Here is a 13,639-nt window from a genome sequence, read left to right on the forward strand (position 1 = left end):
AGTGGTCTGATTTTAGTCTGATTTGGAATGGGAAACCTTTAGCGATTCTGCATAAGAACGTAAACAAACTGAGGCGTTCTCACCACAAAAATGAAAAAAATTATCTAATCTTGGTCCCAGCCCTACCCACTGATAACCATTACGATGGGAGAGGCTGTTACTCATAGTCTGCTCAGTGTCAGAACGCATTTCACCAGCTAAAGACGTAAGGAACGATTCGCTTCCGCACAAAATCTAAGGGGAATCCGCATACTGTAGGTGACATCAACATTGCCATGGAAGCGGGACTTGGTCATGCAGCCACTCCACCGCAACATATACTCGGCTACGCCATACGGAGCCGCACACGCATATACTTCTCCTACATAGTGCCCACTTGTCTGGCGCTGCTGGTGTACATTGCACAGACTGCATCCGATTTGGCCCTCAGCTACCAGCTTTTCAGACAGCATGCGCCGGGTTTTGGGGCTGGCACACTGGTGCTGGTGTTCGTACCGCCCGCCCTAACATTCCTGCTGGTGATCACGTCCCGGGAACAGCGCAGCAGCGCCAGCTCCGATCATAACAAGTGCGCTGCTCTTGCCCTTGGTTTGCTCCGGCTCATGCTGTTCCCCTTTTTTGTTGTGTACAGGTAGGTGTATGGGAAATATGTATGTAGGTCAAGGCCGTGCTTACAGTGACTGTTTCCGATAAGGTTCTCAATGCGCTTGTTTTGGGCCGTCGAGGCACTCTTCCACGACGATGACGATGTGGAGCGCATGAAGTGCTTGAACAAGGCGACGCAAACCTCCAGTATAGAGCTGTATCTGCTCATCCAAGCCTACGCCCAGGCAGCGCCTCAAATAATCCTACAGCTATACTTTATGCTTGAGCAGGACCTCTTTCGCAACTACGAAACCTGTAAGTACAATGCTATCTTGCATATTGCATCCATTTCAATCCATTGCCATTGCAGCCGCCGTACAGGCCTTATCCCTGGTCTTCTCGGCAATCGATTTGGCCGCCATAACAACCAGCTATCATCGCATTGAGAGCCAGCGTCGCGTGGGTCGCCATTATCCCTGGGCCACGCCACAACAGGTGGAGTCGCATCGCTGCCAGCTGGAGCAGAACGAGCGCCTGTGCTGCGATGCCGAGCGCAAGAAAAGGGAGTCGGAGCGCACAATCGCCAGCTTCCCGGAGTCGGAGAGGATCATGGCCAACTTTCATGCGCGCCAGAGAACGGATCCCGATCCAGGTGTGGCCACTCACGAGGTGCATGTGCGGGGAGAAGATGAGGTCGACAATGACGGTTTGGAACAGCTCGAGACGAAGGCCTTGCTGCACACTGGGCCAAAGGACAATGCCACCGACGATGACAAGCTGCAGGTGACGAGGCCCAAGCTGCGACTGTGGCAAAAGGATCTAGAAGACCTTGACACCATTGAAGTGCTGGACACAGTGCCCGAAACACCGCCACCACCTCCACCGCCGGTAACAGCACCGCCAGAACTGCCCGTACTAAAACCCTCTGATGATGGCCCTCCACTCCCTGATCTGCGACGAACCGTATCGGACAACGAGCACCGGCGGAGTCGTCGCGTCACCAGACCGCTCTCGCAGCTGGAAACGTTTAAGGACATGCTGCTGATCAATGCGCAGCTGTACATCAAGGAGCATGTACCACGTCCGCCAAAGCTTCTTATAGGACGGGTAAACGAGGAGCCGAATGAGGAGCGTAGTCCGCTGGTGGCCCGATCGCCTGGAATACAGACGCCAAAGGACACCCCGCTCACGCCCAAGGATGTCGTGGACTTCTACTTCCCCCGGCCCACGAAAATAGTGAACGGCATTCAGCAGGATGACTTTGCCGGCCGCACTGTTGCCTTCTTCGGCTGGATTGCCTTCATCACGATGCGGATGCTGGCTCTGGCCACGTTCTGCGTCTTCTATCCCCGAGCCTTCTTCATTGTGTTGGGCGTGCACTATGCCCTAATGCTGGCGTGCCTGGCTTTGGAGACGCGCTGTCGTGGCAGCTGGAACCGCACGCTATTCTATCTGCTCCTGGCCTACGTCTACATCTTTGTGCTGCTGGAGTTTCGCGTGTGCTTCAAGAGCATCCGGCTCTGGTATGGCGGCTTTCTGATGCTGACGCTGGTCGAGAATATCACCATGACGGCCATTTGGTATGACAACGAGGAGTTCGAGTCCTGGTGGTTCGGCTTCATCGGGGAGTGGATAGTCTACAGCGGGATTATGTTCGTAGCCACCCTCATAGTCTACTACTGCCTACTGAGACCCAGAGATGTCTCTCTCATCGTGGAAGACGATGCGCCACCAGCGTCGGAACCGGATCAATCTGTTGCCTAGACGCTAACACTGTGGTTGCCCGGTGCCCTGCGTCGAGTGTTGTTTGGTCGATCAAGTAGGCTAGTCCATAAGTATTTTCATTGTCACATTGTTGCTAGCATCATAATAAATTATTCTCGTTAGTTGTAATACTAAAAGTTACTATATACGCAGCTGCCGTTAAAATGGCCGAACCTGGTAAGAAACTTCCAAATTCTCGCGGGCCGTGCCCAATTGAATTCACCGAGTCCCAAATCAGTTATGGACCACCCAAAATCAACAAGGCTCTGAGTAAGTATCTTGGCCATGTCTAAGGATTTGATTAATGGCATTTTGCTTGGGCTGCAGCCACCCGTGCCAACCGAATCGAGCAGTTTCTGTGGCAGGAGCTATTCGACGAGTACAATCGTCAAGCTTCAGCAACTGCGGACTTGGGTGTGAGCACCACTGAGTATTTCGATGTCTATTGTAAGGACATACCACCGGTGGATGAGGAACGAAAGGAGACTCTGGTCAACAAGTACCCGGTGTACTGTACAACGGCCATAACTCTTTGGAACCATGATGGTGATCCCACAAAGACCTTCAAAAAAAAGTATTTGATTACAAGGCCCATTCAAGAGTGCACCGAAAAGTTTGCCCCATAGGGTATGTACGTGTAAGGCAGCAATAATTCTTAATCAACCTGCTTTTTATTCAACCGCAGACCAAACTGATATTCTAGGATACTTATACTCACTTTCCGATCCACGAATAAGGAATCACCATGTTTTTCAATAGCAGAACACTTGGTTTTGTCGTTAAATTAAATTGTTTTAAATATATCATTATGTTCTGACTATCGATAGCTCTGTTATTTTATAGCCTGCTTACACCAGGGCTGCGTCGGTAGTGGTGGCACGCCTATTGTGCATCCCTGCATCGATAGCAAACGATATCGAGGTTGTGTAAAAAGGAAATAACTAACATATTTTATAGTTGGTCACAAAGGCATCCGCTATTTTGAGAAGGGGGCTTATGGATAGATTGATTCATTAAGAAGGAATCCCCAGAGTGATGAGCAAATTTGAATCTATCGATAACGATGGTTTTGCAGCTCTGCCGCACTATGTAGCAAATGTGTAGTTACCGTGTAATGCGATGTAATAAATTGACTGCCGCTGACGTGTCTGTGAATATCGAATATCGAAGCTGAGACAGGCGGTGCTGGCTATTTTGGGCGATTTTTATTTGTTTTCCTATAGAATATAAGAAAAAGTTGTTGAACGCAAACACAATATAGGAAAATGTTGAAGTTAGGTGGGTAGAGTTCGCTAAAACTGGGCCCGGAACCGCAGAGTTTCGGGACACTGGCAAAGGAAACGCCGGCTTTGATATCGTAGTGCTGTCTCTGTCTGATTTTCGTGGTTAGAGCTTGTCATTCTCATGGTTCTGTTATGTTGCAGGTCTGACGCTCTTCTGCGTACTATGCGCCTGTGCGCCAACGTGGAGTACGCGTACCGTTGATAGCCATCTGGGTCCAAAGGATCTCACCCGCCTACAAAAAGTCTTTGTGGATGGATTCGGTTCCAATGATCTGCAAGCCATATTTTTCTCCAGCCTTAACATTCAGTTAACCGATGCCACCCAGAAGGAACCGCTGTGCAAGAAGATAGCGGCCCTGCATCAGGAATCCAAGCTGAACGTAAGTGCTTAGCAAACGTTCACTGAACCTTGAATCATTGCCTTTGTTCTCGGTTCCAGAGCTTCGAAAAGGACTACTATTTCATTGGTGCTAGCAAGAACCTGGGCTGTTCTGCGAAACTTGACGAAGCACTGCTCTCGAAAGTGTACAGCTCGTTGGATTCCGAACTGGGCAGCACTCAAGAGATTTACTATCGCTTAGTCACACACAAGGCACTCGGTGTACAGGTCAGTGAAGCCACTCAGGGTAAGATTGTAAAGCGCCTCCAGGAGCTTCTAAAGAAGGACGATACACTGACTGGTCTGGGCTATGGATTCAATGTGGCTGTTCAGCTGGGCAGCGGTGCCGCCTTCATTGCGAATCGCGTTGAAGATGCTATCGTTCAGGCCGATGAGGTGGACGGAAAACTCCTTCAGTTCGAGGGGGGCTTGAGCATCACGTCTTTGATCATTAACGGTGCTTTCGGCGTTGCCAAAGCCTACAACAAGCCAGCACCAGTCAGTGCCGCACAAGCTGTTAAGTTTGCCAACTATTTCCTGAGTCGTCGTTCGGTGCAGTCCGCTAAGGGAGCTCACGTATTGATTGAGGCATTGAAGACCATTGGGGCTGACGAAAAGATTGCTCCCATTTGTGTGCAGCTGATCGGAAACGGCCAGTTGGACGCCCAGTCACCCACGTTGAATATAGCTGTTGTCGATTTACTTGGCAAGCCTTTGTCGCCCGCCCCGAAGATTATCACTGCCAAGGTGTTCCACAAAAAGGACAACTCTTTGCTAGCTGAGAAAATCTCGGTGACTTCCAAGTCTTCAGACAAGACCACTTATGTGGCCGATTTGGCCAGCTTGAAACCGGCCCGTGGCATCTATCAGGCCGAACTGAGTGCAGATAGCGTGTACACGCAGACAGTGCAATTCAAAGTACTCGGACGTGTCAAGGTCCAGTCTCTCGACGTTGGCATTGCCGAGTCGGATGCCAGTGCTGCCACGCGCAAACAAAGCGTGAATTATCCTAGCAAGTTAAAGGAGACCTTGTCGGCGGATACTACACAAAAGCTGCTGCTGAGGGCCGTATTAGTGGAGGAGTCTAACAACAAGCCACTCGCCGTCCATCAAGCATTTGTGCGTCTTTACAACAAGCAAACAGACAAGGAGATTATCTTTGTGGCGGAACAGGACAGCAGCAAGGCCTACAAATTCGACATGGACATTGGCAGCAATGGCAAGAACTTTAATTACCAGAGTGGCACATACAACATCTACCTGACCGTGGGCGATGCTTCGCTGTCCAACTCCTTCGAGTGGCTTGTGGCTGATATCCAGCTGAAATTCAGCGAGGATAGAGGTATGGGGAGTATACCTTGAATATTGAGATTGTAACTTAACGAAATGGTACACTTTTTGCAGAAGTCAAGCCGAAAATCCCTTCAGGTCCCCGTCCTGAGATTGTTCATCAATTCCGTGTGCCTGACAAGAGGCCGCCTCGTATTGTGTCGGACATATTCACTGGACTCTGTATTACCCCGTTGGTTCTGCTGTTTATCTTCTGGGGCAAGTTGGGCGTGAACGTCTCCAACTTCACTCTGGCACCGAGCACAATCGGTTTCCATGTGGGCTTTGGCGGCATTCTGCTTCTGTTCTTTGTCTTCTGGATGCAACTGAACATGTTCCAAACCCTGCGCCTGCTGATACCCATCGCAATATTCACATTCCTTACTGGCAACCGTTTGCTGAGGCGTCTGTATGCACTACGCAACTCAAAGAACCCGTCAAGTGCGTCGTCATAAACTCAAATCGCACCAGACATTGTCCGTACGTAATTGAATAAAGTAAATAAATGTGGCACTCTCTATCTATCTACTTTCAGCTTTGTCATTATAGTAACCTTTAATAAAACGATTAGGTTAAGGTTAATACGACCCACACAAGCAGCTTTTGTAGAATACCTAAAAATTACTTATTTATTCGTGCGAGTATAACTTTACAGCCTAATTTCAACTGCACAACAATATATTTACAAGAGTAACAATAGTGGGGAAAATAACCCACTTAATAAGTGTGTTTAGAGGTGTGCCTTCATGAAGGGTTTCAGGTACTTGTGGAATGCTTCGTTCACAGGCTCCTTGTTGAGCGGATTCTTTTTGGTCGACTCGAATATGCGCTCGTAGACGTTGCCATCGTACGCCCCCAGTACAGAGTCCAGAACGCGATCATGCAAATCGAAACTGTCCACCAAGGTGACGGCATTTGGTCGCAGTTGCTTCAGGCAGTTCTGCAGGCGAATCTCCAACGTTGTGACATCTTTGTCTGTGAGGTCGATGAACTGCAATCATTTGGAAGTGAAGTAAAACATTCAGATCTCGAAACGGTTGAACATCTTACGCGCAAGAAGTCGCCAATGCGATTGAGACAGGCATCAACTAAGTATAGCTCCAGCACCACCTTCAGGACATCGGCCAGCGCTGGTGAAACCTGTCGCGACACGGCCAACAGTTCCGTATAGGCTGATTCGGCCAGGAAGGCACGTCCATGGAGCTGCATGTATCAAATTATTTACCTTTATTATATGGCTCAACTAAAATTGTGATATTGACTTACGTCTGCCGCTGCAGTCAAAAAGGTTCCGCTCAGATTAGCTGCCATTTCGGTGCTGTGGCCCTGTCTACGACGCTGCTCAATCTGCTCATAGGCAATACGGATTTTGCTGCATAGTGAAAATAATAATAGATAGATTTCATAGCAGAGACCGGGGATTCGCTTACTTGGCGGCCACAAACTGGAAGGCCTTGACAATGGATTCTAGGGAACCATCGAAATTAACAAACTGCCTCTCCTTTAGCGCGTCATTGATGTAGGCCACTGTTGGTACCAGCTTCTCCCCGTTTAAGGCCTGGCCGTATACCTTAACCAGATATCGGGCAGTCTGCAGCAACATTACTGTGTTTTCACCCTCGTACGTGCAGACAGCGGTCGTCATGCCGTATATGGTCGGAAAATTGGAGCAGTCCATGTAGCCATGGCCGCCACAGGACAGACGGCAGGTCTCCACACCAGCGGCGGCGTCAGCACTGCAGATGGCTTTCAGGCAGCAGGACAGGGCATGCATCTCGGGCAGGCGGTCTAGGTTACCCTGCTCGATCTCCCCCGACAAGACGTTGTACATGTTCCAAATACCGTCGCCGGTGGTTTTGAATACAATGGACTTGGCTATTTGGGGAAACAGCTTCAGCTGCTGAGTGGTGTGGTCCATGATCTGTGGCTCCGGCTGATTTGGATCGATAGGACTCTGTCGGCGCACCGCCGAGTACCTTGTGGCAATGGTAGATGCCTTGGCCAGACTCTGGGCAGTGTCGCGAATCAGAGCGCATCGAACAAACATCTAGAATTATTATATAAATGCTAGAGCAAGGTCTAAAACTCAGATTTAATCCTTTAATACCATTGTTCCATAGGTGAGAACGCTGTTCTTGGGCGCCACATAGGTGCCGTCCGGCAGAACCTGTTGATTCTTCATCAGCATATTGTTCAGAGGAACGCGGACATTCTTCAGACCCAGATAGCCATTGTTCACGGACTTCATACCCAGTTTCGTACCAATATCGCCGATGTCGATGCCAGGCAGAGGCTCGTGAGTGTCCGAGTGCCTCAGCTGGACAATGAACGGCGCCAGACCACGGAACTCGCCCTTGGTGTATAGTTGAGCCACCACAACAGCATGGTTTGCCGTATGACCCACTGTGAATAGAATCGTTTTGAATTTGGAAGAGATGGTCGTACTATTGTCGTATACTAACAGCCTCCCGGCCACCACTTGTAGGCACTAAGGCTAGGTGTGTTTATGACAAACTCCTGGGTTCTGGCATCGTAATCAGCGCGAGTCTCCAGACCCCGCAAGAACGTTCCATGTCCTAGCTCTGTTTGAGCATAGGTTCCAATAATCTCGCAGTCCCATGCCTTGCTCAGCCACTCCACCTGCTGGTCCATAGTGCCCTGACCCATGATGGTGGGCACAAACATCACATAGTGTAGGGTCAAAGGATTGCCCTCCTTCAATATGGCGGCGCCCAGAGAGCCACCAAGCAGCGCACTAGAAAATATCCAAGATAGAGTCCATTAACTGCGATTATTTATAGACTGTTTACTTGTAGGTATCGACGCCATCCTCGCCTTCAGCGCGGAGTTTCCGTATCTTCTCGCCTATGATGCACGCCTTGCGTAGGCTGTGCTCGTACAGCTCCTTGTGCGACAGGTAGGAGATTGGTAGGTCATCCTTTAATGCCGGGTCCTCGAGGAACATTTTTTCTATTTTAGGATTACAAATCAATAAAAGTCTTAATGATAACATTGTAATGGATTTCATTCTTTATCAGTGGTATTAATTGACTGATGTTAACAACTTGTCCTTTGGCCATTTATTGTGCTCTGTTCAGCTAAGCCAAACCTGCCAGATAAGCCTATCAGCTGTTCGCAATAGAGTTATTTCAAGTGACTCTATAAATAGAATGAAATAGGAGCAGCTCCAAACAAGTTCATACGCTATAAAATCAAACATCCAAAGTACACGGCTATTCTGATTTATCAAGAATCGGAGACAAAGTGCAAAGATTAACACCCGCAGAGCAAAGCTGCTGTAGCTGCTCTAGCTGGAGATAATTTGGCCTAAAGGTTACGATTCTGTTTTAGTAGACTGTTCGTCATTTGGAATATGTGCATAATTAATGAACTCGGCAAAAGCGTGCAGCAAACTAATGAATGGAGAGCCGAAGAAGGGGCTAATCAAAACAAAGACTTCGATGAAAGGTCTGATGCGGGGAGAAAACAAAAAACTACACAGTTGCATTGATGATAAGAAAGTCTTCAACAAGTCCAGAATTGCATTATCAGTTTCAAACAAATGTATATTATTGTTTTGCTCCGTCATGCTTCTGGCGCAATTTTTCTGGCACTGACGATTGTGAAACGCGATTTGGATTGCGCCAAGCTCGGCTAGAGCAGGGAGTACTGCTATTAACCGACCGGTTGTTTCTCCAGTGAATGGCACTGCGTACCCCACCCATACAAGCGAGTAAGTACATCTGTATGCATGCACATATTCGTACATATGTACATATGTACTCTCGTCCATGAGTATCTATTTTATAAGAGCAGAGCTTACCCAGGCTTTTCTTTTCTTTGTATCTCTCCTCGCCACCAGCCCAGAAGACGGCAAACTCGTGGGGATCAAAGGTAGCTGTGTGGCGCTCCTTCAGCAGATCGGGATTCACTTCTTTAGATGGCATTTCGATGCAGGTTTCGTAAAAAAACAGGTTCTCGATTCCCGGGACTGGTTTCACGTCGTGTGCACAACAAAGCTTCCGTCCTCGTCAGAGAGCGCGTACTGACTAACTAAAGAAACAACTTTTAAGTGCTTGTTAAGTGCTACCGGACTAGTAGCGTAACTGTGAAGTGGACAAAAGTAAATTCCGATTATCTGCAGTTCTAAGCAAATTCGAAATCTAATCGCAAATCCCAGCTCTCCAACGTGAACTTTAACCGCGCCTCGACGTATGTGAGCGAATACATGTAATTTTTTTTGTGTCGAAATAATTGTGAGTAAATCCACTTGCGATTGTTGTTGTGCTACATTTAATAAATACACGAAGACAATACTCTATGGATGGACATTATTAAGACTTTGACGTCGCGTTGGCCCAAAAATTACCACCAGTCTTTCTTAGGACCTTTTTACTCCACTGAGACTTAATCCATTGCTCCATATATCCACTGAAACGTTTATCCCGTTCAATCATTTCGGTTTCTATTTTATTATACATGTACTATCTGTGAAATGTCTTCCCTTGCTGGCTAAAGGGTATACAAATTTCGTGGTCAGCATAAAAATACTCTCATCTGCTTTTGTTGATAAAATGCTCTTTGTTTGTGCAATCAGCTGTTTACCAGGGTCTCCAAATTACCATGGCTGCAGTACAGAAAAAAGTCGTGCCCAACTTTGGCGCGGACTTGTTGAATATTCGAAATTCAGTGATGATTAAAGACATATATTCGCTTTAAATGAAAAATATAAATCTTTGGCCTTAATTATGATACGTTTTTCGTAAGTTTAAGTACAATTATAATTAAATCACGATTTAATACAATTACGAATAGTTAGTTAATTACATTTGGCTTGAGTTGAGTAAGAACAACATTCATAAATTCATGTAAATGCATTATTGTAAACCATGGGCATGGCTGGTAGCTATTGCTATGCCGCGCTGGTGCTGTCCCATTCCCGCTGTAGCCGTCTCATAGGCACAACCATTGATTGTGGCCGTCACCTCCATCTGGTGCATCTCCGAAGGATACCAGTGCCCATGCGAATCCGGCATCTGGCCGTAACTGAGAGCGGCCGGAACGTCTAACTCGCTGCGTGCGGATTTCGGGTATGACTGGGCCTGCAGCGACTGCCAGTCCATGCGGGAGGAGCCAAAAGGCAGGCTGCGATTGCTCTGATGGAACTCAAAGGGCCAGCTCTGAAAGGAAATGGATATGAGGATGTTTTCATAAATCATATGGGCAGAGGAAAACCGCATAGCTATAAATGGAACAATATGACGACAACCGAACCGACAGCGACAGCGACAGCGCCATTGTTTGTTTATACAACTTTGATTGTTTTTAGTGGCTCCTCTTGGAAATGTTTTCATAGATCAACAATAACAGCCTCATTAACGAATCTATAAAAACATAAACAGCCAAACACTTGCGGACAGAAGACACCCAATTGCAGCCATATATCTACATAGGGCCTGCACGTTTATGCGAAGGGATCGAGCACAAATAACGCCAGGGAAGAGAAACCGAGCCAATGGGTTACGTTACGTATGTAAATTCCCAGCAGACGCGACGCTGCTGCTGATCATCAGCATTCACATGTCAACTTTTTAGCGGCGCGTGCGTGAGTGTGGGATAAATTAGGGTGCTGGAACGGAAAAGGGACTGAGACTGAGACTGGAACGATCCCATCTCATGAGAGATCTGCTGCCATATGGGCACAAGGCGGGGAAATATTTGCTGATATTTTCACGCATTCAATTGAGTAAACAATTGCTTCTATTTGGATAAGTAGCGAAGCGGTATGTATGCCATGAATCTGAATCTGTACGGACAGATTGTGTAAACCTCATGCCATTCCGTTTGGAGAAGAATATTGGAACATCTAGAGTTTCTAATCTGGTTAGACAGACAACTTTTAATTACAATTATCCAAGCTAAGTGAGAAAATTGCTCTTCTCTGCCTTGCTGTGGTCTGGTCTGCTCTGATCCGACGCGGCGACACTTTTCCCTTGGATGTCATTCACTTTGGGCGCATCAAAGTCGAGCATCTTTAAAAATAAAGCAAAGACTAACTAATGTTGCCGTCTATCGCCCCCGCCCGTCCGCAGACCGTCTCCATGAGCCTGTCACTCATATTTAATATTTTTGAAATTCACAAAAGTATCGTATTACAGGAAAGCAAGGCAAACTGAAATCACAAAATTTGATTTGAATGTTCTTCTAGTGGGGGGCCGCTCTGACTCTATTCTGACTGCCACCGACTGGCCTGGACAGGGTATGGGGTTCGGGGTTGGGTAAGTCTTGGGGCTGGGGATGGGGACGGGGAGAACCTCTGAATACAGAAGGTGGAAATACTTCCACAGCATCGCAGCCTTCGAGCAGATGTTGCCCAATAGATATGCAAGTATATGTGTCTTCGACTCCCATGTCTTGTGGCCATTTAAAGATGGAAACCAGGACAAAAGAATAGTCCAATCTAATCTTTATAGTGTATATAGAATATAGGATGTACATTTGAATTACACTGTCGCCTTAAAACGCCGTCGGCTTCCACTATAAGAGGATTCGTCAATATAGGAGATAAAAGGGGTGTGACGTCGATTTTGACAGGATTATGCAGAGATATAGATTCTGAACTTTGTCCAATTTGAAGAGACAATATTTACATACATATATATAAAAGAAATATATCCCTATTATGGCCTCATTGACATGATGTATCCCGTTTAATTGGCCTAAACGCTCCTACCGACACTCAGTTTTATAATGATGATGAACTATACCTATCACAGGAGATAGGTTCGGTTATGACACCTGTCAGGCATGGCATTGACGATACCCAGCTGCTGGTGATGCCATTCATAAGTCCATGGGTGCATGGTGGATGCAGCGTTAAGTGATGCCACTGACATCACTTATCTTGTGCAGGGACTGGGATCGGATCGAGAGAGATCGCTCAGATTGCAATGACACTTACCATGCCGCTGTGTCCTCCATTGTGGAAATGGAAATTGCCTCCGCCTCCGCTTAGGCTTGCTCCTACGTTGGCCCCGCCACTGCCGCAACCGTGTGACGCCTCAGGCATGTGACTCGTGTCCAGGGCATCCATTCCGGCGGTGTTCGAGTGGCTGTGGTTGTGGCTATGGCTGTGGCTGCCAGTCTCGACGGCCGTAATTAGCTGTTTAATGTAGAGCGTCGCCAAACGCAACGTGTCCAACTTTGAGAGCTTCGTGTCGGGCGGAATGTTGGGCAATTTGGTCTTCAGACGTCCGTACGCGCTTGACAGGACCCGCATACGCATCCGCTCCCGGGCATTCGCCGCATTGCGTTGCACCGGCGGTTGGGAGCCTAAATAATGGAATGGAGCTCATGAGCATACTATTGCCTATGACTGTGACACGGGTCACGTAATTGGCTTTCAGGGACGGTGGAGTTCTGCTTACTTTGCGAGCTGGCATCCTCATCAAAGTCGTCATCGTAGAAATCCAGGGGGCTGGAGGAACGCTTCTTGCGTGGCATTATGTTATAAATGGTCACTAAAAAGCACTCTTTACAATGTGGATATATAAATCCACGGACAAACTCTACGTATGGTATGGGGATCGTATAATGTGAAAGTAAAACCCGAAACCGAACACGAACGACGTCCGATCTGAACGACAATTAGAGCACTTCTGTGGAGGGTCACGAGAGAATCCTCCTTTTTGAGCACTTTCCTCTATTCTCCGACCCATCTATTTCTGGCACTTGTAGGCGGTGCCCCGCTCCGTGAACCGCTTGCAATTGGCGGAAGAGCCAACACATGGTGCGATCTCGGCACTCTCTCCTGCTTCTGGCTGCCACCACATTGGTTCGGTTTGGTTTGCTTTACTTTAGTTCGGTTCGGAAAAACAAAATGAATCGACTGTTTGTTGTTTATCCGATGGCGTTTATTTAAGAGTTCTCACACCCATCCCATCCCACACCACACTGAAGGATACTGCGATAAGCGAGTGCGAAGCGTGCCAAGCTCCCAGTTCCAGCTGGAACCACCTGGTACACAGCACAGCTCTTAAGACAAAACATTTAATGGCGGTGGAGAGTGATCATAATCCTGGGGTTCCTCTGCGAGTGTATGCATCCTGCGTAAGGACAGAGCTTAAGTAATTGATCAACAATAAACCTCTGTGGATCGATGGAGTAGTAATAATACTTAGCCGATGTATCCTGTTGAAGGTTTGGCTTTAGGGAGTTTGATTTATGTTGCTTTTTATTCCATTATAATTCCATAATCGTATTATATTGTACTTATTCTCTGAGCGGGAAAACTACAATG

The 13,639-nt window shown here is 47.5% G+C and overlaps 5 protein-coding genes across 6 annotated transcripts; 3 read left to right on the forward strand and 2 right to left on the reverse strand.

Annotated features, from left to right (window-relative positions):
• Positions 1 to 161: 161 nt before the first annotated feature.
• On the forward strand, positions 162 to 2,478 carry LOC108160950. Its single transcript, XM_017295241.2, has 3 exons — positions 162 to 631; positions 695 to 900; positions 956 to 2,478. The coding sequence occupies exons 1-3, from the start codon at positions 276 to 278 to the stop codon at positions 2,347 to 2,349; spliced, it is 1,956 nt and encodes a 651-aa protein (XP_017150730.1). The 5' UTR covers positions 162 to 275; the 3' UTR covers positions 2,350 to 2,478.
• On the forward strand, positions 2,424 to 3,171 carry LOC117185805. The gene is made up of 3 exons (XM_033392296.1): positions 2,424 to 2,619; positions 2,677 to 2,976; positions 3,035 to 3,171. Exons 1-2 carry the CDS (start codon positions 2,514 to 2,516, stop codon positions 2,973 to 2,975), a joined length of 405 nt encoding a protein of 134 aa, XP_033248187.1. The 5' UTR covers positions 2,424 to 2,513; the 3' UTR covers position 2,976; positions 3,035 to 3,171.
• A 316-nt stretch (positions 3,172 to 3,487) lies between these two features.
• LOC108159575 (dolichyl-diphosphooligosaccharide--protein glycosyltransferase subunit 2) lies at positions 3,488 to 5,868 on the forward strand. Its single transcript, XM_017293019.2, has 4 exons — positions 3,488 to 3,627; positions 3,774 to 4,012; positions 4,072 to 5,353; positions 5,416 to 5,868. Exons 1-4 carry the CDS (start codon positions 3,615 to 3,617, stop codon positions 5,793 to 5,795), a joined length of 1,914 nt encoding a protein of 637 aa, XP_017148508.1. The 5' UTR covers positions 3,488 to 3,614; the 3' UTR covers positions 5,796 to 5,868.
• A 73-nt stretch (positions 5,869 to 5,941) lies between these two features.
• On the reverse strand, positions 5,942 to 9,634 carry LOC117188117 (probable peroxisomal acyl-coenzyme A oxidase 1). Of its 2 annotated transcripts, none has more exons than XM_033391458.1 (8): positions 9,164 to 9,630; positions 8,151 to 8,310; positions 7,803 to 8,095; positions 7,448 to 7,743; positions 6,771 to 7,387; positions 6,607 to 6,712; positions 6,391 to 6,543; positions 5,942 to 6,331 (listed from the first exon to the last, which is right to left on the reverse strand). In XM_033391458.1, the coding sequence occupies exons 1-8, from the start codon at positions 9,285 to 9,287 to the stop codon at positions 6,071 to 6,073; spliced, it is 2,010 nt and encodes a 669-aa protein (XP_033247349.1). In that variant the 5' UTR covers positions 9,288 to 9,630; the 3' UTR covers positions 5,942 to 6,070. The 2 variants fall into 2 exon arrangements, 1 of the variants encoding a protein (XP_033247349.1); XR_004472474.1 differs by having other exon boundaries at positions 6,239 to 6,331; positions 6,391 to 6,512; positions 9,164 to 9,634.
• Positions 9,635 to 10,118: 484 nt separating this feature from the next.
• LOC108159577 (neurogenic differentiation factor 2) lies at positions 10,119 to 13,025 on the reverse strand. The gene is made up of 3 exons (XM_017293025.2): positions 12,768 to 13,025; positions 12,302 to 12,672; positions 10,119 to 10,520 (listed from the first exon to the last, which is right to left on the reverse strand). The coding sequence occupies exons 1-3, from the start codon at positions 12,841 to 12,843 to the stop codon at positions 10,218 to 10,220; spliced, it is 750 nt and encodes a 249-aa protein (XP_017148514.1). The 5' UTR covers positions 12,844 to 13,025; the 3' UTR covers positions 10,119 to 10,217.
• Positions 13,026 to 13,639: the final 614 nt, after the last annotated feature.

Source organism: Drosophila miranda, chromosome 3 (assembly GCF_003369915.1).
Source record: "Drosophila miranda strain MSH22 chromosome 3, D.miranda_PacBio2.1, whole genome shotgun sequence".
In the NCBI taxonomy this organism is placed as follows: domain Eukaryota; kingdom Metazoa; phylum Arthropoda; class Insecta; order Diptera; family Drosophilidae; genus Drosophila; species Drosophila miranda.

What these genes read in the sequence shown, in the direction of transcription:
- LOC108159577 (XM_017293025.2), bottom strand. Translation starts at nt 12,843, where the DNA reads ATGCCACGCAAGAAGCGTTCCTCCAGCCCCCTGGATTTCTACGATGAC. An exon ending in TGAGGATGCCAGCTCGCAAA is followed by an intron (nt 12,673 to 12,767) that starts GTAAGCAGAACT and finishes TCCATTATTTAG; the next exon opens with GCTCCCAACCGCCGGTGCAA. An exon ending in ATGGAGGACACAGCGGCATG is followed by an intron (nt 10,521 to 12,301) that starts GTAAGTGTCATT and finishes ATTTCCTTTCAG; the next exon opens with AGCTGGCCCTTTGAGTTCCA.
- LOC117185805 (XM_033392296.1), top strand. Translation starts at nt 2,514, where the DNA reads ATGGCCGAACCTGGTAAGAAACTTCCAAATTCTCGCGGGCCGTGCCCA. An exon ending in CAAAATCAACAAGGCTCTGA is followed by an intron (nt 2,620 to 2,676) that starts GTAAGTATCTTG and finishes CTTGGGCTGCAG; the next exon opens with CCACCCGTGCCAACCGAATC.
- LOC117188117 (XM_033391458.1), bottom strand. Translation starts at nt 9,287, where the DNA reads ATGCCATCTAAAGAAGTGAATCCCGATCTGCTGAAGGAGCGCCACACA. An exon ending in CAAAGAAAAGAAAAGCCTGG is followed by an intron (nt 8,311 to 9,163) that starts GTAAGCTCTGCT and finishes ATCCTAAAATAG; the next exon opens with AAAAAATGTTCCTCGAGGAC. An exon ending in GATGGCGTCGATACCTACAA is followed by an intron (nt 8,096 to 8,150) that starts GTAAACAGTCTA and finishes GATATTTTCTAG; the next exon opens with TGCGCTGCTTGGTGGCTCTC.
- LOC108159575 (XM_017293019.2), top strand. An exon ending in ATCAGGAATCCAAGCTGAAC is followed by an intron (nt 4,013 to 4,071) that starts GTAAGTGCTTAG and finishes TCTCGGTTCCAG; the next exon opens with AGCTTCGAAAAGGACTACTA. An exon ending in GAAATTCAGCGAGGATAGAG is followed by an intron (nt 5,354 to 5,415) that starts GTATGGGGAGTA and finishes CACTTTTTGCAG; the next exon opens with AAGTCAAGCCGAAAATCCCT.
- LOC108160950 (XM_017295241.2), top strand. Translation starts at nt 276, where the DNA reads ATGGAAGCGGGACTTGGTCATGCAGCCACTCCACCGCAACATATACTC. An exon ending in CCCTTTTTTGTTGTGTACAG is followed by an intron (nt 632 to 694) that starts GTAGGTGTATGG and finishes GTTTCCGATAAG; the next exon opens with GTTCTCAATGCGCTTGTTTT. An exon ending in CTTTCGCAACTACGAAACCT is followed by an intron (nt 901 to 955) that starts GTAAGTACAATG and finishes TTGCCATTGCAG; the next exon opens with CCGCCGTACAGGCCTTATCC.